Source organism: Hyla sarda, chromosome 3, assembly GCF_029499605.1.
Source record: "Hyla sarda isolate aHylSar1 chromosome 3, aHylSar1.hap1, whole genome shotgun sequence".
Lineage (NCBI taxonomy): Eukaryota > Metazoa > Chordata > Amphibia > Anura > Hylidae > Hyla > Hyla sarda.
Window position 1 is genome coordinate 80,535,428 of NC_079191.1, and position 13,214 is coordinate 80,548,641.

A 13,214-nucleotide genomic window follows, 5' to 3' on the forward strand; every position below is an offset into this window, starting at 1 on the left:
GAGTACTCCATTAAATGTATCTGTTCGCAATGCACACTTTTATACACTATGGGGGAGATTTACCAAAACCTGTCCAGAGGAAAAGTTGCCCGGTTGCCCATAACAACCAATCAGCTCCCTTCTTTCATTTTGCAGAAGTCTTGTTAAAAATCAAAGAAGCGAGCTGATTGGTTGTTATGGGCAACTGGGCAACTTTTCCTCTGGACAGTTTTTGGTAAATCTCCCCCTATGTGCAGCCAAACATAGAAGAGAGGGAGCCATATTGCAAAGGTTAAATGGTGCCAAAGTGTTGCCTCCCAAAACGGGCCTGGTGTTTGTCCTCTCCTTTGCCTCCTTCCTATGACCATTGGGCTAATATCCCAGTCTCTTGTTGGGTAACAATGTTGTTCTTCTGGACAGGATATACCGGAAAAGGTTTTTGCCAGCCGGAAACACAGAGAGTGGGACCATACAAAGCTTGACCCCTCTCTATAGGTTGCCCCCAATGGTAAGTGCATCAGAAAACAAAATTTAACAAATTTGAAAAATCTTTAATACAATTTATCAAAAAACGATTTTCATTTTAAATAAAAGCACAAAATATAAAAGTAACTTTGTATGTGGTTTTGTAAACATAATAATACATTGAGTTTACTTACTTACTTCATATTTTAGGATGTACTGCCAACTATTAGGTTCATTAGATGGGATCATGACAGCAAGTTCTTTCCTACCCGCTGTACTGCAGGTCCCTTCCCAATAACCACTGTCAGTCAGTGTTAGGGGAACGTATTGTTCCCCCTTTATACGTACGTCAGTCACATCGGGAATCTGAAGCTTAAAGGAGACATTGCTGTTTTTTGGAAGAACTCCTTCTAGAGGATGGACTAGATCAAAGTGTTGGCCCCATGCACTATAAGCCATAGGGAAAACAGGCCACTTTACAGAAGGGTTGGTACAAATGATGAGATAGTTACATAGGTAGCTGTAAGAACCTGTACTACCCTCCTGTTTATAAAAAATCTGCAGAACATATGTTCCTGAGCGTGGAAGACGGACCTTCATTTCTGCATTGTCCTTTGTTTGGAGTAGGAAGACATATTGACTCGCCATATCTGATGTTATTTGTATTTCATCAGAGTGTAAACTACATAAAAACTTCAAGTCCTTGGTGGTTTTAAAGCTGATGGTGCAGAATCCGTCCGCTGTATGAATGACTGGCTCAGGGTGTGATGGCTCCTCAAGTCCGGCCTCTTCAGTCACCCAGCTTGGACCAACAGGATTGTATAGACATTTGGGGATTTCCATGATGGTGTCTACAGCCTGACAAAGTATTTTATAGCTTAGAACCCAATTAAATGTGTTTGTAGAGTTTGACCCCTTAGCATATATTTGTAGCTCATGTTCTCCAGTCTTCTGAAGGTAAACATCGAGCTTCATTCCACATTTTAGCAATTTCATTATTCCGTGCTTAGCTCCATTGACATCAAAGGTAAACTCAGTATTTTGTCGACTTTGAATGGCAATAGAAACTTTTCCATTTTCTGGGGGGAAGAAAAGCAATACAATGTGTTCTTAAAGGGGTACTCCGCTTGAATTTTTTTTTCTATAAATCAACTGGTGCCAGAAAGTTAAACAGATATGTAAATTACTTCTATTTAAAACTCTCTGGGCTCTCTGCTGACACCTTTGTCCATTTTAGGAACTGTCCAGAGCAGGATTGGTTTGCTATGGAGATTTGCTCCTATTCTGGACAGTTCCTTAAAGGGGTATTCCGGGCAAAAATATCTTCTCCCCTATCCAAGGGATAGGGCATAAGATGTCTGATCGTGGGGGGCCCGCTGCTGGGACCCCCGTGATCTCCCTGCAGCACCCGCATTCTATGCGGGGCTGCGTCTCCAGTTTCGGAAACCTGGAGGGGGTGTGGCATGAAGTTGGAGATTTCCTAAACTGGAGATGCAGCCCCGCATAGAATGCGGGTGCTACAGGGAGATTGCGGGGGGTCCCAGCAGCGTGCCCCCCGTGATCAGACATCTTATCCCCTAAGTAATTTACAAATCTGTTTAACTTTCTGACACCAATTGATTTAACATTTTTTCTTTCCAGCAAAGTACCCCTTTAAGTATTTTAGAATTTACAGTTTAGGAGGAAAAGCTGAATCTAAAGTAGCAGAGCTGACTTAAAGGGGTACTCCAGGGGAAAACATTTTTTTAAATCAACTGGTGCCAGGAAGTTAAACAGATTTGTAAATGACTTCTATTAAAAAAAATCTTTACCCTTCCAGTACTTTTTAGCAGCTGTATGCTAGAGGAAATTCTTTTCTTTTTCAATTTCTTTTTTGTCTTGTCCACAGTGCTCTCTGCTGTAGTTAACGGTAGTTAAGGTTTTACTGAAGTAAACAGATGGTACAGTCTTTACAGCTAGGCCAGGAGCCCAGAGAGGTGACCAGTAACACAGGGGACCTCGCAGCTTGCTGGGACTTGCAGTGACTTGACAGACTTTAGCACAGGACTTGACCTCAGGATCTAAGAGAGAGATTGTAGTACCTCCCCCTCTTATAAAGGGGGCTGAGCAAGGAGCCCATAGGCTAGCTGCGGGTCATCTGGTCACCTGGTGCTCTCTGAGTAACAAAATATATGACTTAAACATGCGACAACCAATATCAGGTGACTAACAATCATGTGAAGTCCTTTACACTAAATATACAACCTATACACAATATGGGGGGAACACTGCAGGAGAGTCATGAGGACATACAGGGAATCTACCTGACAGAACTGTAGGAGCATATCCCATATCCCGTACTAGGACATCACATTGCTATGGGCGACTGGGCAACTTTTCCTCTGGACATGTTTTTGATAAATCTCCCCCATTATCTTCCAATGTGCATTTCTGCATGGAGAGCAGAAAACGTGTGTAGTGATTCCGCACATTTGACTAACCCGGCAGGTGTTACCATAGGCAGAGTATGACAGAAGAACAGAAATATATCAGTATACTAGAATTAGTGGTTTAGTATTGGTCTAGTGAAGTCCCCATTGGGGAAAAAAACTATACTTAAAATAGTTTTAGAAAAAATCATAAAAATATTTTAAAAATCCCCATAATAAAAAAATGTCATCACCCCATGTTCTCATTTTTCAAATAAAAAAGCTAAAGTACAAAAATGTACATAGTTGGTAATGTTGCATGCAGAAATGTCCAAACTATTAAAGGGGTACTCCGGTGGAAAGCTTTTATTTTTAATTTTATTTTTTTTAAATCAACTGGTGCCAGAAAGTTAAACAGATTTTAAATAATTTCTATTAAAACATCTTAATTCTTCCAGTACTTATTAGCTGCTGAATACTACAGAGGAAGTTCTTTTCTTTTTGGGACACTCTGTTGACATCACAAGCACAGTGCTGAATTCTCTGTCCATTTTAAGAACTCTCCAGAGTAGGAGAAAACATATGCTGCTCTGGACAGTGCCACCGGAGTACCCCTTTAAAGTGTTTCTGTCATTTAAAAAAACTTTTGGTAAGTTTTTATTGTTTTTTTGTTAAGACCCCCCCTGATCAGTAGAATGAGTGGGGTAGCTCCTTTAACTCCTGGCTCACAGCAATCTCTCCCAAAGATATATAAGGGGGATGAAGGATGGAGAGTGCTGTGAGCACTTTAACATATAATTGGATATATTGCGCACAGTAAATGGCATAAGCAAACAAAAAAAATATCAGTGCCAAATCACACATCTTCAATAGGTTAAAGATGGAAAAGCAGAGTTTTAACTATATTTTCAAACGTATTAATTAATATGCAGCTACCATATGTAAATAAACTTAGAGGATGTCAGGACAAGCCTTTATTTCGCAGATGGGCAGCTGAACCCCCAGGGTGGTGCTGCTGGCCTCCAATTTCTCCTGCACTGCTCTTTGAGAACACATAAACCCTGAAGATGTTGTCCTGAGCTGTAACCCCTTGGCCATAGTATTTTAAGTGTTTCGGGTGCTACCATTTGTAGCACCTTGTAATCAGGGGTCAAGTCCTGGAAAAAAAAGGGTGGGAACTCACCCAAGATTTACACCCCCCCCCCCCCAGTTTGCGCAAAAAAAACCAAAACGAAAATGTCCAAGCTAAAACTTGACATCCTGCACAGTTCCAGGATTCTTACAGGCCACAGGCATACAGCTGCCTATGGAGTATAAGAGTGGCACACTGTAACAAACCTACTCCTCATGTAACCTCCTTACTACTGTTGTGACACACTGTAACAAACCTACTCCTCATGTAATCTCCTTACTACTGGGGTGACACACTGTAACAAACCTCCTCCTCATGTAATCTCCTAACTACTGGGGTGAAACACTGTAACAAACCTCCTCCTCATGTAATCTCCTTACTACTGGGGTGACACACTGTAACAAACCTCCTCCTCATGTAATCTCCTAACTACTGGGGTGAAACACTGTAACAAACCTCCTCCTCATGTAATCTCCTAACTACTGGGGTGAAACACTGTAACAAACCTCCTCCTCATGTAATCTCCTTACTACTGGGGTGACACACTGTAACAAACCCCCTCCTCATGTAATCTCCTTACTACTGGGGTGACACACTGTAACAAACCTCCCCATGTAATCTCCTTACTACTGGGGTGACACACTGTAACAAACCTCCTCCTCATGTAATCTCCTTACTACTGTGGTGACACACTGTAACAAATCTCCTTCCATGTAATTACCTTACTTGGGTTACATGTGACCTCTCCTCCAGCTCAGCCCCGCCTCCTCCACAGCATCACACAGGTCCTTCAACCACGATCTTTCCTTTTCTCCACAGCTAAGCTCCGCCCCAACATGTGATGGTGACATCATCACAGGTCCTACATCTCCAGCATCTAGCAGTCCAGGCCGGGGGAGGAGACGGACGGAGGGTAAGAATAATTCAGAGGTCGGTCCTGCAGGACTAGTGTAACAGGGACGGCGTTCCTCCTCTGGAAAAAGCAAAGGAACGTCGTTCCTGTGCGTTCCTGCAGGACTCGAGCCCTGCTTGTAATACATCTTTAGGGTACGTTCCCACCTGGCGTATTTTGCTGCGTATTTTCTGCATATTTGCTGCTGCGTATTTTCTAACTCATTGACTTCAATGGGAAATAAAATACGCAGCAGCAAATACGCAGCAAATACGCCAGGTGGGAATGCACCCTTACCTTGGTTCTGACAGCTCATTGCACTAACAGGAGGGGGCCTAACAAGTCCTTATTTACATCAATTACCCTGTTGTTGTTTACCTGAATTTATAATTCCTGTTTCTGGTTGTACAGATAAAAGGCCCATGTTATAGAAATCTCCTTTGAGAAACACAAATTTTTCAAATTGTCCTCGAGACACCTTTGGCTCCAGTAATTGGTGTTCTTTCTCATCTGGATAGTGGTTTCCAATAAAAAGAGCGGGGTGGGTCAAAAAATAATATTCATTATACCTATAGAGTGGAGAATAGCAGAATGGTATTACATATAGAATAAAAAAAAGTGTCTTGGTATATGTTATTAGATGATGTTAATTAATGACTATCTTTAATAAAGTTATTTGCCATGTCTAAGCAATAGAGGGGTTCCACTTTTGTTGGATGTACACATTCATTATATAATAAAGTCTATAAACACAGCCAATTTCCAATTTTCTGTACCATGCCAGATAAAAGTATCATGATGGTCACAATGTGGGAGATTTATTTAACCCTGTGAAAAGTAAAAGTTGACCTGTTGTGTGGTATGGGGTGTGATGCAGGGCAGATGAAATCACCCTAAGGGCAGATGTCATTAACCCCTTGTATTTGTGACGCCAGGGCTTGGTTTATCCTCAATACCACCTGAAGGTATACCGCTGGATCCTGGGCTAGGTACGAGGGCAATAATGACTCCGACACAAAGTTACGGACAACGGTAGCTTTACTGAGGTCAAACAGTGGGAAAAGTCTGTACAGTTCTGCCACAGCCCACGGAGGTGACCAGTGACTTCAGAGACCGTAAGAGCTTAATGGGACTTGTAGTAGAACGGGACAATTTAATGCAGGCCACTATTCAATTGAAAAGAGAAAAGAAAACCAGGGCAACTCACCAAATACGTAAACTTCAAGCTTCTTTATTAATCCATGAAGGGTATAAACAGTGCAAGATACGGGTGGACAGAACACAGGGGGACGTTCGTTCTGGGCTACGGTGCCGTTTCGCAAGATATGCTTCAACTGGCCCACATCGTCTTCCAGCCGGAAACACATTTAAATAACCCTCCCCTCCGTTGTCATAGAAATGAACCAAACAAAAGGTAAGTGCAATTAAAATGTTAAAAACAACTGTGTGATACTCCTAAGATTCTGTTTATGTTAATAATGCACTGAGCTCAGTACGTTCATTAATCTTCTTGTAAGATGCTGATATAGCAGAAATTACTAATGAAAAACCGATTGTTACATATAGAAAAACTAAGACAGTTGGAGATTTATTGAAAAAAAGAAAAAACGCATCGGAACAGAATTGGTTGTCTGAATCACGCCCAAAAGGGAATTTTACTTGTGGTTCATGTTCATTTTGCTCTCTAAATATGAAATGTAGAATTGTAGAGTTAGCAGGTAATATTATTAATGTGAAACAATGTATTACATGCAGATCCTCCCATGTGGTTTACGCATTGGTATGTAAATGTAAATTATTTTATATTGGGAAGACAAAAAGGCCCTTATTTCACAGAATCTGCGAACATGTTCGATCCCTCAGGACCGGCATCGGAGCCACTAGATTTATACAACATATTAACAAATTTCATTCTAGAGAAAAATATGGATTCCGTTTTGCCGGGCTGGAAAGGATCGAACATGGATATGCTGGGAAAAATAGAGAAGAAATACTATTAAGAAATGAAACGAAATGGATTCTTCGTTTAGAAGCAATGGGGCCTTTAAGTCTTAATGAACGTACTGAGCTCAGTGCATTATTAACATAAACAGAATCTTAGGTATATCACACAGTTGTTTTTAACATTTTAATTGCACTTACCTTTTGTTTGGTTCATTTCTATGACAACGGAGGGGAGGGTTATTTAAATGTGTTTCCGGCTGGAAGACGATGTGGGCCAGTTGAAGCATATCTTGCGAAACGGCACCGTAGCCCCAAACGAACGTCCCCCTGTGTTCTGTCCACCCGTGTCTTGCACTGTTTAAACCCTTCATGGATTAATAAAGAAGCTTGAAGTTTACGTATTTGGTGAGTTGCCCTGGTTTTCTTTTCTCTTTTCAATTGAATATTTGCATTGGACTTTGCTATTACCAGTGAGCACCATCAGACGTGGTTGGCCAGCAGAGGCATTGGATGACAGGTGCTAATAATTAGGCGAGCTGTGCCGAGTTTTTCTCTCTACTATTGAATATTAATGCAGGCCACACTGACTTGACAGATGATTTTGACTTGACTGACTTGTGACTGACAATGCTGTGACTGTGGCTTACTTGTAGCTTGTGGCTGCAGACTTGATTTGAGGCCTCCTATGACTCCAGACACACTCCTAGACTTGACTGCACTGGACCTCAGCTTAGCAGAAAGAGCGAGCAGAGGCTCCACCCAGTGGTTTATGGGGGAGACTCTGGTCTGATCCCATTGGTAACCCTTAAGTCACCTGGTCACTCATACCTCCTGAGTAACAATTACATGATAACTCACATGACAACTGAAGATCACATGGGAACATTTCTTAAAGTTATAACACTTCTTTACACACTTTACAGCATAATAAATGGCAAAACATATGTACATTAGGGTACAGGTGTAAGGGGGCCCAGGGGACACTGCGGGGAGGCTGCCTAACAGGGCAGCAAGGGTACAGGGTAAATACTCCAGACTGGGCCACCACAAACTCCCCCTCTTAAGCAGAGCCGTCCTCAGCGCCTAGTCCTGGAGGGTGGCTGACCGGAAACGGCTACTGGGGCCTAGCAACAACAGTTCCTTGGGCATATGTGTAAAATGTCCTTCACAGGTCTGATTATGGAAAACAAAACAGAAACAAGTCCATGTAGCACTTTATGAAAAATGTCCATACATGCTTTTGGTGATATCAAAACTCAAACATGTGGGATTCATTACCCTTGTAACTGCATTTGTAACACACTCTAGATACTGAAACACATAAGTTGTGGATTGGGCTGCCGGTGGCTCTCTACCCAATGCCTTAGCTGCTGGGGCCCATCGGACTAACCACTTCTCCCCAGAACTCAATAGGTAATTTTATAATACACAACAAAGTTACCTTTCCATACTGCACTCTGTCCCTACATGTGCTTATTTATCTTTTCAGGGGAACCCTCTGTCCAGTAGAGGGCCCTGTACACATGGACAGGAAAAAATGTTAGACAGGTGAATTATGGACTGGAAATATACATGTTAGATACAGTCCTAACTAGGCTTTTGACTAGCTTATATAATACATTATGTAAGCTTACTGAATTAGTCTAGGTGTTAGGGTGCGTTCACACTGCGGAATCTCCGCTCGTTGAATTCCGTGAGCAGAGATTCCGCCTGGCGGCCGCCGCTGAGGGGCCACGGGGCACTGAGCCGTCACCATTGACGGCTATGCAGTGCTCGCGGAATCTGCGCAAAGAATGAACATGTTCTTTCTTTGCGCGGAACAGTGCTCGTGGAGACCCATTCACACTAATGTTAAGTTCACACCGCGGAATTCCGCTCATGGAGTTCCGCTCGTGGAATTCCGCGGGAATTCCGTTGTGTGAACGCACCCTTATACTGAGAACTTTGTACACAGCACTACCATTATTACTTATACCTATCTAGTAGTTGTCATGGCATTAAGTAGTGGCTACGCTTCTCCTGATCTGGTCAGGATACCTCCTATGTAAATTTCCATGAACAAAAGACACTTTACACTTAAACATTTTTGTACAAATATATTATATACATTTTATTACGGCACACCATAAACCTTATAGTACACTACCATGTACATTCACTTGTGCAAAAATATAAACAAAAATATATTACTATGACAGTACATACATGTTTTTCTAGTACCACTCCACAGTTCTGGTACGTTTTTATTTCTCAGTAAAGAATCACGGCTAAAAGCCGGGCACATGCTTACATATATGGTTACGAATAAACTTCTTGACAAGTTTGTCAGGCACTTCTTCTTGAACGTTGCATAACCTGTAACAACAACAATGCTTCCGCATAAAATACAGTTAGTCTTTTCAACTCAAGAAATACCAAACATCTTGCAAAATTCAAGCACTGTGGCCAGGCAACTTTCCATCCCAACCTTGACGGTCCGCTCGTTTTCTATTCTAGGACATGTACCTAGGACCACGAGACTGTGCCCCCTCCATAGGGCTGACATGGGTATCCCACGACACATGGGATAAACTAGATTCTGTGATGGTCGGGCTCATGGTGACCACCACTTGTACAGCAGCAGCTTGCACCACTGGGGGATCAGGTGTAGGTGCCTGTTGGGCCGGCCAAACCTCCTCCTCAGCAGGAGTAGGCTGAGGCTCTTTAGTTGGTGCCCTTTGGTTAGGTCAAACCTCCTCGACCACAGGAACAGGCCTGGGCACATCTGTAGACGACCCTCAGCACAGGTACTTGGGGTCCATGACAGGTGACTCAGGAGACAATTCTTCTTGGACGACTTTCCCTTTGATGCTTGGTGGCAGGAGACCAAATGGATCTGAGTCCCAATCTTCAGAGGGGAAATAGGCGAAGGGGATTTGCGTAGGATTCTTGGGCCTGGTGATGGCTGCTTCCCATTCCCCTTGCAGGCTATGTACTGGGCTGTGTTCTACAATCTCCCCGCGCTCTAGGGAGTGTAGAGGTGGAAGGAGGTAGTCTCTCTTCACCGCTCTCCTGTTGACCAGAATAGTGCCACCATGGTGGCAGTCCATCAATGTGCCATACCCCATGTCAAACTTAATGACTGTAGCTCTTTGCTGCTCTAGGGGTGGCTCTCCCTCTCGGGTTTGTTCTAGCCTTCTGATATATAAGCAAACAAACCAAAAAATAGTAACAGTCCTACTAGGTTAAAGGATAGTAAGAGAGAATGTGTCCAATAATAATTTAAGAATATTTATTAAACAATAAATGATGCTTGCTGTGATGTCTTCTGCAGGGCCCTTGCATCAGACATATCACAGGTTTAAATAGATACAATAGAATAAGATAAAATTATACAAATATTCATAAAATGCTCATATGGTAAAACAGTAAATAGAAGATTATTCCCCAATTGGCAGACTGAGTATAAATGTTAAAACTGATGTCTCATTAGCAGCGCTATAGTTAACGGATTAGTGCCTTTCCACAATACTACAGTGATATAATAGTCCAAATAGCAAACTGTCTCCTATGAGAATAGCTCGGACGGCGCCATGCCGTATTATCAATATATATAAAACTGAATGGGGGGAATTCATCAAGAGTGGTGTAGGTGAACGTCTTTTTACCCCATTCATTCATGTGGTGGAAACTGTGTACCTGCACCAGACTCATTACATGGTGCAGAGCAAGTGATAAATTTGGTACTGATCCCATTTCTTACTTCAATACTACACTTTGTCTGGTGATTCCTTTGTGTTTTTTGGTGCAACTTTTTATTAAGTGCGACAAAATGTGCGACTTTTTAAAAATGCTGTCCACAGTCAGTTCTGTAAGCCAAGTCAGACCTGGTGTAGATTTGCACCCACAGTTGTGTCAAAAGATGCGACAAACTGAAAAGTCGCATATGATGAATTCCTTACCACTGCATGATATCAACTGAAATCATGACTTGGTATGTATCTTCTTAAAAACCTTCTAAAGCAAAAGTCGCAATGAAATGTCTCAAAACAGCATCTGAGACAAACGATGTGACAAATCTACACCACAAAACCAGGGTAAAACCAACGATAAATTCACTGAAAAATGTGTGTGTGTGTATATGTATGTTCCAGAATCACGTCCAAACGGCTAAAGATATTAACATGAAACTTGGCACACATGATACTTATATGTCAACAACAAACATAGGATAGGTGATTTAACCATTATTCACAGCCCTTTTCTAAGGGTCAGGGTTTTTGTTTAAAGTCCCATACAAGTCTATGGGAAATATATGTTACCGCATAACTTCCAAACGGCTGGAGATATTTCGATAATATTTCGATAATACTTGTCGCATGTCGATAATCGCATGTTACTTATATGTCCACTTAAAATATAGCATAGTTAATTTAACCCTTAACTACCCCCATTTGTGAGGGTCAGGGTTTTTTGTTTAAAGTTCCATGCAAATCAATGGGAAATGTATGTTCCCACATACCTTCTGTACGGCTGGAGATATTTCAATAATACCTGGTACATATATTACTTATATGTCAAATAAAAAGATATGATAGTTAAATTAACCCTTACCTACACCCTTATATAAAAGATGGGTTTTTGTTTCAAGTCTCATGCAAGTATATGGGACTTCCAGTACCTTACTCCACAAGCTCCGCTCTGCATCTCCTGGTGAATGTGTCAGTCCAGTTTGCAAGCCACACCCCATCTCACAAAGACATGCCCACTGTTTAAGACCCACCCCTTTTATTATCTACCCTTTTTGTGCATCGGTCTGGCTTGCAAATCCCATCCAGTCCCACAAAGCCATGTCCCCTTCTATTTTCAGCTTACAATATCTTCATCACAAATCAGTCCCACCTTAGGACAGGATATGAGGATGGGACATAAGGACAGGATATGAGTTCGGGATAAGAGGTCGGGATATGAGGACGGGATAGGAGGACGGGATATGAGGACGGGATTTGAGGACAGGATTTGAGGACGGGATATGAGGTCGAGATATGAGGTCGAGATATTGGGACGGGCTATGAGGTCGGGCTATGGGGTCTGGCTATGAGGACAGGATGAGGTCGGGATATGAGGTCGAGATATGAGGACGGCATAGGAGGTTGAGATATGAGGTCGGGATATGAGGACAGGATAGGAGGTCGGAATATGAGGACGGGATATGAGGACAGGATAGGAGGACGAGATATGAGGTCAAGATAGGAGGTCAGGATATGAGGTTGAGATATGAGGTCGAGATAGGAGGTCAGGATATGAGGTTGAGATATGATGACGGGATATGAGGATGGGATATGAGGTTGAGATATGAGGACTAGATATGGGGACGGTATATGGGGTTGGGATATAACAACAATATATGAGGATGGGATATGAAGTCAAAAGCTTCCTCCTTTGTTGATTTTCCTCCCCAACAAGGATTAGGAAGGAAAAACCAGGCAACGCCGGGTACTCATCTAGTAAACATATAAAACAATATGGCACTGCGCCGTCCGAGCCATTCTCATAAGAGACAGTTTGCTATTTGGACTATTATATCACTACAGTATTGCGGAAAGGCACTAATCCGTTACCTACAGCGCTGCTAAGGAGACATCGGTTTTAACATTTATACTCAGTCTGCAAATTGGGGAATAATCTTGTATTTACTGTTTTAATATATGAGCATGTTTTACCATATGAGCATTTTATGAATATTTGTATAATTTTATCTTATTCTATTTTATCTATTTAAACCTGTGATATGTCTGATGCAAGGGCCCTGCAGAAGACATCACAGCAAGCATCATTTATTGTTTAATAAATATTCTTAAATTATTATTGGACACATTATCTCTTACTATCCTTTAACCTAGTAGGACTGTTACAATTTTTTGGTTTGTTTCATATAGTATTTTGACAAATTGGGTAATGTATCCTCGGTTTAGGATTCTTGATTTATGTAGCGCTCACACAATCCTTTTTCTTTGTATATTCTGATATATCAGGCCTCAAGGCTCTTGGTGTCCTGTTGCTGGACTTGACATACATCATACGGCATTACTTTAGGGCCACACTCTCTTCTCCCCTGCGCCCTTAACTCTTCCACTATGGAAGCCACTAGAGATGAGCAAACTTTTGAAATATTCGATTCGGACAATTTGCCAAATTTTCCGAAAAAATTAGTTTTGGGTCAAATTTATTTGCAGTGAATCTATTAAAATGGCTATTTGTGGCCTACAGAGAGCCTCAATAGGGGTGTAGAACACTTTGCTTTGTTCTAACACACATAGGGAGTGTGCTGTGTTAGTCAAATAATACTGTTATTCAGTTGCTGAATGATACAGACTGGAGCTGGCAGCAGCATGAGTAGACACAAGGGCTTCAC

General features: G+C 41.9%; 1 protein-coding gene across 1 annotated transcript in view; it reads right to left on the reverse strand.

Moving 5' to 3' along the window:
• Positions 1–609: 609 nt before the first annotated feature.
• LOC130360578 (kyphoscoliosis peptidase-like) overlaps positions 610–13,214 on the reverse strand; it is a 72,670-nt gene continuing 60,065 nt past the window's right edge. Inside the window, exons 6-7 of the mRNA XM_056563102.1 lie at positions 5,255–5,445; positions 610–1,523 (exon numbers count right to left, since the gene is read on the reverse strand). Coding sequence (XP_056419077.1) covers positions 631–1,523; positions 5,255–5,445 — 1,084 coding nt within the window. The 3' untranslated portion in view covers positions 610–630. The remainder of the gene's footprint in view (positions 1,524–5,254; positions 5,446–13,214) is intronic.